Source organism: Euleptes europaea, chromosome 7 (assembly GCF_029931775.1).
Source record: "Euleptes europaea isolate rEulEur1 chromosome 7, rEulEur1.hap1, whole genome shotgun sequence".
Taxonomy (NCBI): Eukaryota; Metazoa; Chordata; class Lepidosauria; order Squamata; family Sphaerodactylidae; genus Euleptes; species Euleptes europaea.
Window position 1 is genome coordinate 75,550,544 of NC_079318.1, and position 15,732 is coordinate 75,566,275.

Consider the following 15,732-nt stretch of genomic DNA (forward strand, 5'->3'; position numbering starts at 1 on the left):
TTTTCTTGACCTTTGGGTTCTTAATGCTACCGGATTTGAATCTAACTGTTCTCTATGTGCACAGACAGCATACTGTTGCATATCAGGTGCTGGAAAGTAGTGGCTGGGGTGGGGGGGTCATGTACTGTTCATAGGGTTCTCAGAGGCAACAGGTTGGTCACTGTGGAAAACAGAATGCTGGACTAGTCAGATCTTTGGTCTGATCCAGCACCATTGCTTATATTTTCAGCATCCCAAGCATAATTAAGAAAAAAAAAAGTTGATCAACTCATTACTTGGAATGAGATGGTAGGTTTCTAGACTGAATCACTTCAGATTGTAGGGGTAAGGGTTGCATTTACAAATGCTCCCCCATGTACAAAAAATGTTCCAGCATGTGGCAAACTAGCACACAAGAGAGATGTGCATCTTTGAAACATGCAAGGAGATGTTTTTAATGTGGAGGAACATTTTTAAAAAATCCCCCTTGGAATGTGAAATTGTACAGTTGAGGAGTCTATCGTCTTAGTCTAATATACCTCCATCTGAAACAATGCGCAGACCAAATCTTAGATTTGATATACTGTATTTACCCAAAAAGGAAGACTAATTTCCCCCTCAGGTGTGCCATCAAGAAAAAGAGGGGAGTTGTCTTACATTCACATACAAATTACAAGGGTGTTAGGGATGTCAAGCCCTTGCCCCCAGGAGCTGCTTGGGGATGGGGTCCGGGAGGGGAAAACTTTGCTGATGCTTTGATGTCACTTCTGAGTCTTCACTCAGAAGTGACATCACAACACTCTGAGCACCCTCCCAAACTCTATGGTAAATACTATAGAGATCTGGCCAGTTCCTAGAGTGTTATGCATACGGGAGGAAGGTTTGACATCAAAGAGCCAGTAGTATTGTTTCCTCTCCATTTTCCTCCTGCTGCTCGAAGGAACTAGCATGGACAATGGAGGGTAAGAACTGGAATTTTCAGTATATAACTTTTTTAGGGGGTTATCTTCTCTGTGGTTAAATAAAGGTGAATGAGACACTAGCTGGGTCCAAGCACGCTCCCATGGGACTCTGCATTTGCACACCATCTCAAACTGGGCTGCTACCTGTGCAAACCATTCCACATAGCTGAAAAGTCCCACAGGAGAGTTCTTCCATTTCAGCCTGCATCACATTTAAATCAGGTCTCAGACTCATTCAATCTCATTTTCAGGGAAATGTGTGTAGCACTAGGCTGCTAGAATTACTTTGTCAACGGAAACACTGCCCTTTTACTTCGATGGCAAGGGTTGGCTGACTGCAGTGTGGCCAGGAAGGCAAGGCTGGGACCAAGGGTTGACTTTTTTGGTTGTGGCAGATCTGAAACCAATTCACTACATGTTGATGGTATGGGGGGGGGGAATCCAGAGGAAGTCGATCCAACTAGATTTCGTTCTGTTCCTTCAGGTCATCACCAAAGCCATCATATTCGACAGATCGTGGGGACATCCCCAGGTACTGCTTCAGGAACTCACTGAACCTTTTCTGGTTATGCCACTTCCGGGCCGACTTTCGGACCCCGATGAAGCCTCCATACCGTTTCTGAAGCTCTTGAACATCAGGTTCCGCCACCTGCCCGAAACCAAAGGGTCCACTCAGAAAACCACCCAACCTCTTGGGAATCTCAAGCTGGTCTTGTAAGTCCCCCAGTGGTGCTTGGCTTCCATCGCTTGTGACTTCTTCTGCCTCTGGTTGGCGGATGAGACTACTCACTTTTGAAACTTGCTTCTCATCTTCCGCCTTGCTGAGATCCACCATTCTAGACAGGTCACCAAGCTGTTTGAGGTGGCCTCTGCTTCTGAACAGGCTGCCATCCCACATCTCCAAGGGTCGATTAGCTGCTTCTTCTAAACTGTCGAGACCCAGCAGCAAAGAGGCCTTCCCAGTTGCTTTGTTACAGGATCCCCAGGTGGCGCTAGAAAAGAGCTTCCCTTCACATTCCATAACGCAGATCTGTGGAGAGGAAACCATAGTTAAGGGGATCTTTCATTACAGGAATATGTGGCTAGAGTAAAATTAATCTTCTTTCTCTTTGGGGAAGACAATATAAGAAAGGGCTATTCAAATGCATTTTTCACCTGCAGGCTATTTTAAAATGATTCCCCCCTTTTAGACTAGCAGTTTAAGTACAAGAAAGAGGGGAGTATAAGAGACAAACTACAGGTTACGTACTTGGGGTTCCCTAGACTCTCAGACGCTCCTTGCTTTCCCTACAGTCACACAGCATAGGGGTGTGCACTAATTTTTTCAGTATTTTTTTGATTTGGGTTTAATAGACCTGAATTTATTCAGAAAATCTGAAAAAGCCGAATCCCCATACCAATATGTTTTGGATCCCCACGGCTATTTTGAATATCCAAAAATTTTGGGGTCTATTAAAACCTATGGAAAATCTTTGTAGGGCTTGGGGGGGGGGGCATGTTTTTCAAGATAGAGGCACCAAATTTGCAGCATGGCTGCTGGTAACTCTCCTTACATGAACTCCCATGTTTGGTGAAGATTAGGCCATGGGATCCAATTTTATGGGCCCCAAAATAGAAAAGAAATGCAGGTCCATAAAATTGGACCCCTTGACCCAATCTTCCTCAAACTTGGGGATTTGTGTAAGGAGAGGCACTAGCAGCTATGCTGCCAATTTGGTGCCTCTATTCTCTTTGTCCCAAGCTATCTGGAACCGATCTTTGCCTGACCTGACTCTGGAACTGCTAAAAATGGGGTGGGGTGGAAGAACCTTTGTTTGTTGGTCTTTGGGGAGATTTGAGAGAACTTTGAAATGACAACTCCATGTGTAAATAGGCAGATTACTACGAAGAAGAGCCTTTTAAATGCAGAGCTGTTGGAAATAAATATTGCGCACACACCTCCCGGTACATGCATTTTATATGCCTTTGAAGCAGAAGCAGTGGGCTTCAAGATCATCTCACAGCAACCTCAACAAATTAATTGCCACCAGAAAGGCTCCCATTATTTCACCGAAACCTCCACACATATTGTGGGACGCCATTGGGTTGCAGCCTAGTGTGTTATTTCCAAATACACTCCCCTGAGCTTTTTATCCTCTTCAACAGCAACTGCTACATACAAACAACTCCCTCTACGAAACATCCTGCTAATTCAAAGCGATAAGATGTTTTTTAATTCCTAGATAAGAGGACAGCATTACGAGCCCTATGCTATTCTGCTCAGTTAATTGGCTGCAAAGAATGAATGAATGAATACTGATGAATGGACAATCAAGGTTAGCTTGGAATGCAGGTCACCCTTTCCTATTAGGGTAAGGGACAGAGGATTTCTCTAATTTAGGCCAGAGGAAGGAAGCCAAAGTCTGAGTTTCTGGGTGTGTATTCGGTAAAGGCTAGAAAGAAAGGCTTTGTAAAACTATATACTCGATACCAAAAAAGCTGGAAAAAAATCAGCATTCTTCCGGGATCATTTTGGGATCAGCGGCTACATCAAAAGGAAAACCACCTGCTCCAGCACATTTGCACTGAGCATTTTACAATTTGAATCCCCCCTCCCTTCTTCTCCATTATAGTCTATGGGGAATCCTTCCGGGCTTGGGGGGGGGGCTTTTTTTAAAGGTACAGACACCAATTTTCCACATGGGTGCTGGTGACTCTTCTTACAAATGCTTGCAGTCTTTATACCAGGAAATTTAGGATGGTCTGGGCTGTTTCTTTGTGGAGCGGCAGTTTGGGAACTCACACTGGCTAGTACAAAAAAAATACTCCTCCCATGAAACTGAATCTGTAATGGCTGCTTGCAGAAGTGGTAGGGTTGGCAGCTCCGAGTTGGGAAATACCTGGAGATTTTTGGGGCACAGCCTGAAATGGGCAGGGGTTGGGGAGGGGAGGGACTTCAATGCCATAGAGTCCAATTGCCAAAGTGGCCAATTTCTCCAGGTGAACTGATCTCCATCAGCAGGAGATCAATTGTAATAGCAGGAGATCTCCAGCTAGTATCTGGAGGTTGGCAACCCAAAGAAGTGGGGAGGATGGATGGATATTTTCTGGACCATCTTTCGTTCTGGGGTAGGCTAGAAATGGGAGGGAAGGTGGCATGGTATATCCAGATCTTGGAAGCTAAGCAGGGAGACCAGAGAAAGGCAATGGCAAACCACCTCTGCTTCTCAGTTGCCTTGAAAGTTCCTTGCTAGGGTCATCATAAGTCATCATAAGTCGGCTGCGACTTGATGGCACTTTACACACCCACAGGTTAGAAACGTTCTAGGGTCCAGCAATTACACAACAATGGGTGAGTCAGGAAGGCCATCCATGAACCTGCTTGGCTAGCATGAGACATCTGGTGCAGGCACCCTACACATTATTCCTCAGATGACCATAATCAGGACCATCGATCCTGAAAGCTACAGGCTGCTCTTGCCCCTCTTGTAGGGTTGCCAGGTCCCTCTTCAGCCCTGGTGGGAGTTTTTTGGGGCGGAGCCTGAGGAGGGCGAGGTTTGGGGAGGGGAGGGACTTCAAGGCCACAGAGTCCAGTTGCCAAAAGCGTCCATTTTCTCCAGGGGAGCTGATCTCTATCAGCTGGAGATCAGCTGTAATAGCAGGAGATCTCCAGCTAGTACATGGAGGTTGTCAACCTTACCCTCTTGTCACATCTTTCCTCTCTTGGGCTCAGTAGCACTGGACAGCTTGCACAAGGAAGGCCTCCTCTTTCTGCAGTGTCCTTGGCAGTGCTTTCAAGGTGGAGCCCATTATGGAAGGAATTTGTCAAATTGCTGAAACGAGGAGGCCGTGCGGCACGGCATGGAGTGAAAAGGCTCTCCAAATGAATCTTAATGACCCATCCAATGCATTTTTTAATTGTGCAGGAGAGCTCTTGCCAGTGCCGTGCAGAACTTGGCCCTGTTAACTGAAGCTGATGTTCATTCATACATTCCTTCACTCGCTCGCTCGCTCATTCAGTCCTGGAGCACAGCTGCCCAGTAATGACAATTGGAGGAAGGAAATGTGCATCACCCAAGGTGACATAATATATTTATCTATTAAAATGTGTATAATTAAACCTTTCCCTAACACTCAGGGTGCCTAGACATAGATGAAAAAGAAACAAAATGATACAAAACCAACAACATACCTAAATAAAGTATTGTATACAGACAGACCTAGGGCACAGTCCTAAGCAAAGTTACCCCCTTCTCAGCCAATTGACTTCATTGGACTCAGAAGCGTATAATTCTGCTTTGGATTGCATTGGATATAGCAAGCTATGGGAAACCCACCAAGATCCCACAGATGGAGAACCAGGTTCCCTATGGCCACCTGTGGGGGATGGGGGGTAGGGTTGCCAGATCCAGGTGGGGAAACTTCTGGAGATTTGGGGATGGAGCCTGAGGAAGGCAGGGACCTCAGTGGGACACAATGCCATAGAGTCCACCCTCCAAAGCATCCATTTTCTTCAGGGGAAATGATCTCTGTAGTCTGGAGATGAGCTGTAATTCCAGGGGATCCCCAGGTCCCACCTGGAGGCTGGCACCCCTTCTTATCTTAGATGTTACACTAAGTCATAAGGAATGAGATGATCTACCTTGTTCACTTGCAGGGGTATCAAAGCTGTTAGTCTAGTTGCACACAATCTAGACCAGTGACCCCCAGTGTAGTGCTCATGGGTGCCATCATTCCCACCAATACATATCCTGGTGCTGACCAGCTTCTTCCTCAAAGCATCTCTTCCACAAAGCAGAAGGCCAGTTCTGGCTTTCCTCCACCTCACTTGAGCAACAGATACTTCAGAAGAGCCCCAGATGACCTTTGTGTCCGCAGGGAGCACTTGGAGAAAACTGCCTGCACCATAGGAGGATGCTTGACTTGGAACCTGCCAACATTTTGTGATTGGCCCCAGCTCCTATGGCTCTGGAAGCCATTTTATGGTTGGCTATGCCCCCGATTGGCAAACATTGTGTAGTGACTTCCCCTCAATGCTCTCAAAATTCTAAAAATGCCCACAGGCTCAACAAAACTGGGAATCCCTGATCTAAAATCTGACATTTGCAATACCCTGATAATACTATTCAAACAGTGCCAACCTAAGCAGATTTTCATCCTTCTAAGACTATCAAGTCAATGGGCTTAGAAAGGTGTGACATCTGCTTAAGGCGGGGCAGAAACTCTCCTTTGCTGAATGGGATTACTGAACGATGTGGCTATGTTCATTCCCAAGGCAGATCATGTGGCAACGTGACCTTGAATGAATGCAAGCAGATACTGCAGCTGTCTGTTGGGCTCCATTCAACAGGAAAAAGAGAGGAAGGGAAAGGGGTGGAAAAATCAATACTCCTCCAAAGGGGAAGGAGCGGGCGGAATAAGAGAAGAAATGTCTCTCACAAGTGTGATCAATAGAAGAGGAAGAAAGGTTGTGTTAAAGAGAATGTTGTTTGTGTTCCTCTCTTTATCTCAGTCTGCTCTTTTGTGTTTTATCAGCCACGTCTTTTCCCTGGAAGGATTGATTCAAGGCACTTTGAAGTGTATTAAGAAAATGGTGAGGGCTTAAAGGTCCTTGTCCAGAGATAAACAGCCAGGGGCCTAAGATGGAATGTAGCTGCTGAACTGCTTTCTATAATTTATTATTTAAACATTTATGTTCCATTCATAGCACTGAATTAGATGGCTCAGGCTAGCCTGATCTCATCAGATCCCAGAAGCTAACCAGAGTCAGCTCTAGTTAGTAGCTGGATGGGAGACCACCGGGGAAGTCACAGAGGCGAGCAATGGCTAATCACTGCTGTTTGTCTCTTGCCTTGAAAACCCTATGAGGTTACCATAGGTTGGCTGTGATTTAACAGCACTTTCCACTACCACCATCACCACCCCCATTTTAAAGGAGATAAAGCAGCAAGGTAGAGCCTGATCTCATTAAATCTTGGAAATTAAGTAGGGTTGGTACTTGGATGGGAGACCACCAAGGAAGACTCTCAGAGGAAGGCAATGGCAAACCAAACGACTCCTGTTTCTCATTTGCCTTAAAAGCCCCTTGCTGAAGCCTCCGTAAGTCAGTTGTGACTTGATAGCACTTATGGACATAAAGGTAAAGGTCATTACTGACCTTACAGGGTCATTACTGACCCATGGGGTGACGTCACATCCTGACATTTACTAGGCAGACTATGTTTATGGGGTGGTTTGCCATTGCCTTCCCCAGTCGTCTGCACTTTACCCCCAGCAAGCTGGGTACTCATTTTGCTGACCTTGGAAGGATGGAAGGCTGAGTCAACCTTGAGCCGGCTACCTGAAACCGACTTCCGTCGGAATCAAACTCAGGTCATGAGCAGAGCTTTTGACTGCAGTACTGCAGCTTGCCACTCTGTGCCATGGGGCTCTCACTTAAGTACGTACCCCACTTTTATTTAGATATTTATCGTGAAATCGCAACTCAGGGTGTCACACAACATTGTCCTCCCCTATTCTGTAATATAGGAGCCCCATGGCGCAGAGTGTTAAGCTGCAGTACTGCAGTCAAAAGCTCTGCTCACGACCTGAGTTCGATCCTGACGGAAGTCGGTTTCAGGTAGCCGGCTCAAGGTGGACTCAGCCTTCCATCCTTCCGAGGTCGGTCAAATGAGTACCCAGCTTGCTGGGGGTAAAGGGAAGATGACTGGGGAAGGCACTGGCAAACCACCCCGCAAACAAAGTCTGCCTTGGAAACGTCGGGATGTGACGTCACCCCATGGGTCAGGAATGACCCGGTGCTTGCACAGGGGACCTATACCTTTACCTTTTATTCTGTATTATCCTCTTAGTAAAAAGCCTGTGGGATAGGTTAGGCTGAGAGAGCGTGACTGGCCCAAGGTCTCCCAACAAACTCCCATGACAGGGTGGGGATTCGAATCTGTGCCTCCAAGACACTCTAACCACTACACCATGTCTTCTTCCTTTGTCTCCCGCTCTCTTTACCTTTCCTTCTCCACCTGTTGTCAGGTACAGTTGGAGTCCTGCTAGCCACAGCTCTCACGGGAGCATGCTGGGTGAATGACCCACAGGCCATTTATGCATGAGTGTTTTACCTGAGGTTCATTGCTTGCTGGACCCACACCTTCCTGTTGGGAATCTATGCAGTCTCCAAGCTCAAATCAAGTCCCCGCCCCTTTAAATGCTGCTTTGTAATTGGCTTACTTTGTAGTGCTTACTGTGAGAGAAAATCCCCCTTCCAAATCCCAATTACCAAATAAAAAAGCATTTTAAGAAGAAAAAGCAAAAAATGGAGCGCGGGGGGGGGGAGAGAAATCCAATCCTAGTTTTAAAAAAGCCTTTCTTCTGTTCAGAAAGAGCTTTGAGGAAGCAGGAAGCATTTGAATCCTCGCCTCTTTACATGCCTCTACCCCCAAAATGTCCCCACAGGAGCTTTGCAAAAAATCTTCATAGACTTTAGTGGTGGGAAATTTCCATTAGCTGACTTTCGCTACATAGACACAATCCTGCGGAAGTCGGCTAATGTAAAATTCCCACCACTAAAGACTATAGGAGTGAAGCTCCTGTGGGGACATTTTTGGAGGCAGAGGTCCCAAATTTTCAGGGTAGCTTGCAGGAACTCTCTTAAAGTTTGGTGGAGATTGGGTCAGGGGTCAGAAATTATGGGGTCTGGAAGAGGTCGCCCCCTCCCTCCTCCATAGACAAGCATTAGCCTATTAGTGAACAGAGAATCTCTTCCAGTGCTTGTCTATGGAGGCGGGAGGGGGCAACCTCTTCCAGACCCCATAACGTCTGACCCCCTGACCCAATCTTCACCAAAATTGGGGGTTCTTGCAAGGAGAGTCCCTGCAAGCTACCCTGCAGGTTTGGGGCCTCTACCTCAAAAAATGCCCCCCAGAGCCAATTTTTTTCAAAAAAACTGAAAATAAACCGAATTCCCAAATTTACTGGTATGGGAATTCGGCTTATTTCAGGTTTCCTGAGAAAAATCAGGCCCTATAAACCCGAAACCAAATTTTACCGAATTATTGTTATTATTTTGCACACCCCTATGCGGGACCAATTCCCAGTGGCAGTGTTCATAGTATGGCAGTGTAATAACATATATTCTACTGGAGTTAAATTGCCTCTTTAAAACAAAGGACCCAAACAAAATGGGAGGGGGCAGCACTAAAGAGGTGTGATTAAAGGACGATTCCCTCACCCCACGCTTAAGCCATGGACAAGAGCCAGTCGAGCCTGCAAGCCATAGAGCCTGCATGGATTACTTACAAGAAGACTGAAATCATCCTGATGGCTATACAAGTGTCTGTGGCAGTTCAGGCAGTCCCTCCGGCAGTCACTGAGCGTGTAGGCAAGCAGGCTGAAGAACCAGACACCCCATAGTAGGATCCTCATGTTGTCAGTCTTAAACTGTAAAAGGAACAGGAAGAGAGTAGTAAGGGGGTAGATCAATATTGTCACCTCAAATATTCTCACCTGCCTCTACAGAATTCTCCAGCACCAGCCCGAGACCTCAAGGACAACTCTTTGAAGTGAGCAGACCAACCCACAGTATTCTATTCATTTGGATGCTGCTTGTTATTCTTGTAATTCAGATTTTGTTCAGTTAGATTTGAGTCCAGTAGCACCTTAGAGACCAACAAGAACTTGAGGGTATAAACTTTCGAGACTCAAAGCTCCCTTCATCAGACATGAGGAGGAACAGTGATTGCCCATTCCTACTCGTGTCTGATGAAGGAAATGTTGACTCTTAAAAACGTATCCATTCCTAGTTGTGCCTGATGAAGGGAGCTTTTGACTCTCGAAAGCTACTACCCTGAAAATCTTGTTGGTCTCTAAGCAGCTACTGGACTCAAATCTTACTGTTCCCCAGCAGACCAACATAGCTACCTTCTACGATTTTGTTCAGTTAACATAAGAAAGGCCATGCTGGATCAGACCAAGGTCCATCAAGTCAAGCAGTGTGTTCATACAGTGGCCAGCCACTGTAGGAAGCCCACAAACAAGACAACTGCAGCAGCATTATCCTGCCTGTGTTCCACAGCATGTAATATAATCGGCATGCTCCTCTGATCCTGGAGAGAATAGGTATGCATCATGACTAGTATCCATTTTTACTAGTAGCCATGAACAGCCCTCTCTTCCATGAACATGTCCACTCCCCTCTTAAAGCCTTCCATGTTGGCAGGCATCACCACATCCTGGGGCAGGGAGTTCCACAATTGAACTATGTGTTGTGTAAAGAAATACTTCCTTTTATCTGTTTTGAAGCTCTCACCCTCCAGCTTCAGCAGATGACCCCGCATTCTAGTTTACAAGTTTCTAGTCCTCATCAACTCTTTCGAACACACAAACAGCACCTAGCCAAGGTTCAGACACCAAAGGCAGCATTTGTGTTAGATGGCTACGGTTGGGGTTCCAATGTATCCTGGGCCATGCATGTGATGAACCATCATGCATGAGGTCTGGTGTTATGGGCTCTGGCAAATGCTCTTTTCCAGAACACCTGCTCCCCCTGAGCACCCATGCAGCTATCTGTCTTTGAGCCAGACCCATCACCTACTATCTCATCCTCTTAAGCAGAGATGCCAGAGATTGAACAGCGCTGAGTATCACTTGCTTGCTTGAGGACTGTTTGTTCTAGCCAGGAGTGAGGGCTGACTGGCAGATGGGGGTGGTGAAAACATCACAGTGAGAAGCAGAGCTCCACAGCCTCACTCCCCGGATCTCTAATGGGGCGGGCCTGGAAGTTGTGTTGCCTGAGATGTCTGTTCTTTTATACCAGTGTTGCCTCCAAGCTGGTAAGTGGGAGGCCAGGCAGCGCCGTGTTAGGGAGCCACCTTTGGCAGAGGGGGCCTCTAGTTTGTGATCCCTTGATCAAGACAGTGGCTTGAACAGATATGAAAGGTGAGGATATTGTCAGCGTTACCCCTGACGGGAGAATCCGATAAAGGTTAGAATACAACACAGACATTTTAACGGAGAGTGTGGAAAAGGCCTGTAGTCAAGCTAGAGCAAGGTGACTGATCTCCCCACACACACACACCGAAACACCAGTATTTCCTAATTTGTGTGATTGTCCAAGAAGAAACGTGATGTGTAGTTACTCATTAATTAAACCCAGGAGACCTGTCCCAGGTTTCCACTCCAGGTGATGAGATCTGAAGAACGTTCCGAGACCTGTTCAGTTCGTCTCTTTTTGTGAAATCCCTGTTTTGCTTTTCCTCTCACCCTGGAGGGAGATGGATCCCCACTAGTTTTGCAGCTCGGTGACAGATGGGCTGGATTTGGGTTCTTGGCCAGAGGGGAGTTCTCCATGTGACTCACTCTTGCCTCCTGCCCTGCCAAGGGACTGATGCAAGCATTGTGTGACGCCGACACGCTTCAGAAAGTAACTCAGCTTGCTCTTCCCGAGGGGGAAGCCTTGTTCTCCCTTGATTCCACAGACTTTCCCGTCGTGGTAACAGAAATTGATGGCTTACAGTTCCAGTGGCACTGAAGACCTAAATCTCTAAAGTGAAAAAAGCTCTGAGGCATATGAATGGCCTGGAGTCTGCCTGTTGTTGAATTTTGTGGCAACAGACTAACATTTGACCCTTGTGGAATTACTTAAATTCCACAAGGGTCAAATGTTAGCCTGTTGCCACAAAATTCAACAGCAGACCAGTGTCACCTTAAAGCCTTACAACCTTTATTCCAGCAAGTAGCCACTGAACTCCTGTTCAGTTAAGTTTGCCATTAGAATTCCATAGCTCTAAGGGCCTATCAAGACAGTCAGCAGAGCCAAATGGAAATATTTTTGCTAGGCATAGAGTGCATAGGACAGTGGTTGCATGTCTTTATTCTTCTCCTGCATATTAGAAATGTAGCCTGGATCTACACTTGCAGCAGAACAAGGTAGTAGAGGGTTGTTGTTGTTTTTTGCCATCAAGTCCCAGATAACTTATGGCCACCTCATAGGGTTTTCAAGGCAAGAGACAATCTGAGGTGGTTTGCCCTTGCCTGCCTCCACGTCATGACCCAGGTATTCCTTGGTGGTCTCCCATCCAAATACTAGCCCTACTTAGCTTCTGAGATCTGAGGAGATCAGGCTAGCGTGGGGCTATCCAGGTCAGGGCAGGCAGTAGAGTAGACTGTGCTATTTCAAACGGTAGTTTGCAAATACCACTTCAGGTGAGCACAATACTAGAATATCATGGCACTTCTGAACAGGCTTCAAAGGGGTTGGGCAGCTGCGCATGTTGTGCTTACATCACTGCTGGATTTACTCATGGAAGCGCCACATCATGATGGAACGCTTTATCACTCAAACCCCCATTGAGTGGTAAAGCATCCCGTTGGGATGCAGAGCTTCCAGGAACCTGGCAACCTATAAAGAGGATTTCTTGATAAAGTCTTGGCAAGACTGGCCCCAATCAGAGCCCTATCGACCACGATGGGAGCAAAAACTTCTTACAAACTCCCCAAACATTTACCCTCAAATGCTGTATCTTGATTTTTTTTAAAAAAATAAGCCAACATTTCTCTCTTGTGGTGTTCTTTGAATAAAATATATTTCAATTCAATAAACTTGGAACTCTGTGCCTTGCAATGCTGCGTTAAAACAACCTCCCTTGAGATTGCACATTCAAGCTGTTCCAGGTATAATAATGTAGCTTGTGGACAAATGCCCTCCTATCTAGAATTCACCTCATTATTTCAATAATTGAGTTTACACTATTTCCGTGTTTCAGAGCCCCTCTGCAAATCTGAAGCTGGCAGAGGGAAAAATACAGGGAATGATCAATCGATTCCCCCAAGTGCACAGTACTTCAACATTTACAAATGCAAATGGCTCTGGCAGAAGTAGAAAGAAAAAGTTTACTATCTGATACCTTCCTAGAATGTCACACCTCAGGGGACAAGATTTGGAAAACCAAATGGCTAGATAGTAATTTCTTCCTCCTGAGGCAGGAATACCTGAATGACCCCAAAGGGAGACTGGCTCTCTAAGCAGAGCTTATACATTTTCAGGACAAGGGGAAGAAATTATTTTCCATCTTACTCTTCTCTTCCATCTTACTGTTCTCAACAAAAGATGGATTGACTCAATAAAGGAAGCCACAGCCCTCAATTTGCAAGACCTGAGCAAGGCTGTCAAAGAGAGGACATTTTGGAAGACTTTCATTCATGGGGTCGCCATGAGTGGGAAGCGACTTGACAGCACTTAACACACACACTTCTCTTTGGATGGGTTTTGTTCTCAATCCTCCATCTTGACCACGAGTCAATGGCGAGAAGTCCCCACTCTGAGAACTAAGGTAGCGATGGAGATTTAAATGCTGCATCTTCAACAATTACTAGCCTATTGTAGTTAAACGTTGCTTCAGATAACTACTGAACATAGGGTGAAAAGATTGCTCAGACTGATGCTTGAATAGACTATGGATACTCTTTTATTTTTGTGCTGTAAACTTTCTTATATTTTGAACAACAGAAGTCTGATCTCTGTAAACATACCATTGTCGATTTGGTCTTGGTATCCAAAAAGTGGTAAACAAGAGGATCAGTGGGTAAGCTGGCAATCTCTTGTCCTCAGTATCTTGAGACTGTGATAGAGAGTCCCTGTGCTAGCTTGTAGGAGTGCAGTGAGAGAGGCAGGAATTAGGTGGAGCCAGGGGAGGGGGGGGGTCTTCTATTCATATTCTGTAGCAAAATTTTGCTCTTATGTTTGCTGGAAACAGAAGGCATTTATGAAGAACAAAGACCTTATGGGCAAACCTTCAGATTAATTAGTACGGACGAGATGCTGTAAGTGGGAGCTGTATGATTTTATCATAAGATGTATATTTTATATTTTATGCTGGCCTTTGGCTGTAATAAAATAAACAACAGTTTTATTATTTTAATTTATTTTCACTTTTTTGTTTTTTGGTAAATCAACCTAGGTTCATTATGGCTGAAACTCAATCCATAAAAATAGCAAGATAAGTAGGCAAGAGGGCTGCAACCCTAATCAGGGTTACACTCATAGAAAACTATTGACTGCAATGGATAAGAACATAAGAACATAAGAAAGGCCCTGCTGGATCAGACCAAAGCCCATCAAGTCCAGCAGTCTGTTCACACAGTGGCCAACCAGGTGCCTCTAGGAGGCCACTAACAAGACGACTGCAGCAGCACCATCCTGCCTGTGTTCCACCGCACCCAAAGTAATAGGCATGCTCCTCTGATACTGGAGAGAATAGGTATGCAGCATGACTAGTATCCATTCTAACTAACAGCCATGAATACCCCTCTCCTCCATGAATATGTCCACTCCCCTCTTAAAGCCCTCCAAGCTGGCAGCCATCACCACATCCTGGGACAGGGAGTTCCACAATTTAACTATGCATTGTGTGAAAAAATACTTCCTTTTATCTGTATTGAATCTCTCACCCTCCAGCTTTAGCAGATGACCCCGTGTTCTAGTATTATGGGAGAGGGAGAAAAACTTCTCCCTGTCCACTCTCTCCAAACCATGCATAATTTTATAGACCTCTATCATGTCTCCCCTCAGCCGCCTTCTTTCCAAGCTAAACAGCCCTAAGCGTCTTAACCGCTCCCCATAGGACAGTTGCTCTAGTCCCCTAATCATTTTGGTTGCTCTTTTCTGCACCTTCTCAAGCTCTGTAATATCCTTTTTTAGGTGTGGTGACCAGACCTGTACACAGTATTCCAAGTGTGGTCTCAGCATAGATTTGCCCAAGGGCAGTATGATATCAGCAGTTTTATTCTCTATTCCTCGTCTAATTATGGCCAGCATGGAATTTGCCTTTTTTACAGCAGCCGCACACTGGGTTGACATCTTCATTGAGCTATCTACTACCACCCCAAGATCCCTTTCTTGGTCTGTTGCTGCCAGCACAGGTCCCATCAGTGTATATGTGAAGTTGGGATTTTTTGTCCCAATATGCATCACTTTACACTTACTCACATTGAATCTAATTTGCCATTTTAATGCCCATTCTTCCAGTATGCAGAGATCCTTCTGGAGCTCTTCACAGTCCGATTTTGTTTTAACCACCCTAAATAATTTGGTGTCATCTGCAAACTTGGCTACTTCACTGTTTAACCCCAACTCCAGGTCATTGATGAACAGGTTGAAAAGCTCCGGTCCCAACACAGATCCCTGAGGGACCCCACTGCTCACATCTCGCCATTGTGAGAACTGACCATTGAGTCCTACTCTCTGCTTCCTATTTTTCAGCCAGCTCTCAATCCATAAGAGGACTTGTCCTCTTATCCCGTGACTATGAAGTTTGCTTAGCAGTCTTTGGTGGGGGACTTTGCTTTTTGGAAATCCAAATACACAATATCCACAGGCTCATTCCTGTCCACATGCTTATTGACACTTTCAAAAAACTGTAATAGGTTAGTGAGACAGGACCTACCCTTACAGAAGCCATGTTGGGTTTTGCCCAGCAGACCTTGCCCTTCTATATGCTTGACAATTCTATCTTTAATAATGCTTTCTACTAATTTACCCGGAACAGACGTTAAGCTACTGTAACTGGCCTGTAATTTCCTGGGTCCCCCCTGGAACCTTTTTTATAAATGGGTGTTACATTGGCCATTCTCCAGTCCTTTGGTACAGAGGCTGATCGAAGGGACATATTACATATCTTTGTTAGAAGTTCAGCAATTTTCCATTTGATGAATACCGTCTGGTCCCTGTGACTTGTTAGTTTGCAGTTTGTCTAGACGTTCTAGGACTTCCTGCCTTGTGACCACTATTTGCCTCAGTTCCTCATTTTCCGCTCTCCAAAAT

General features: G+C 45.6%; 1 protein-coding gene across 1 annotated transcript; it reads right to left on the minus strand.

The window, feature by feature from the left end:
* Positions 1-1,364: 1,364 nt before the first annotated feature.
* On the minus strand, positions 1,365-9,347 carry PNOC (prepronociceptin). Its single transcript, XM_056853634.1, has 2 exons — positions 9,213-9,347; positions 1,365-1,971 (listed from the first exon to the last, which is right to left on the minus strand). Exons 1-2 carry the CDS (start codon positions 9,336-9,338, stop codon positions 1,402-1,404), a joined length of 696 nt encoding a protein of 231 aa, XP_056709612.1. The 5' UTR covers positions 9,339-9,347; the 3' UTR covers positions 1,365-1,401.
* Between the last annotated feature and the right edge of the window lie 6,385 nt (positions 9,348-15,732).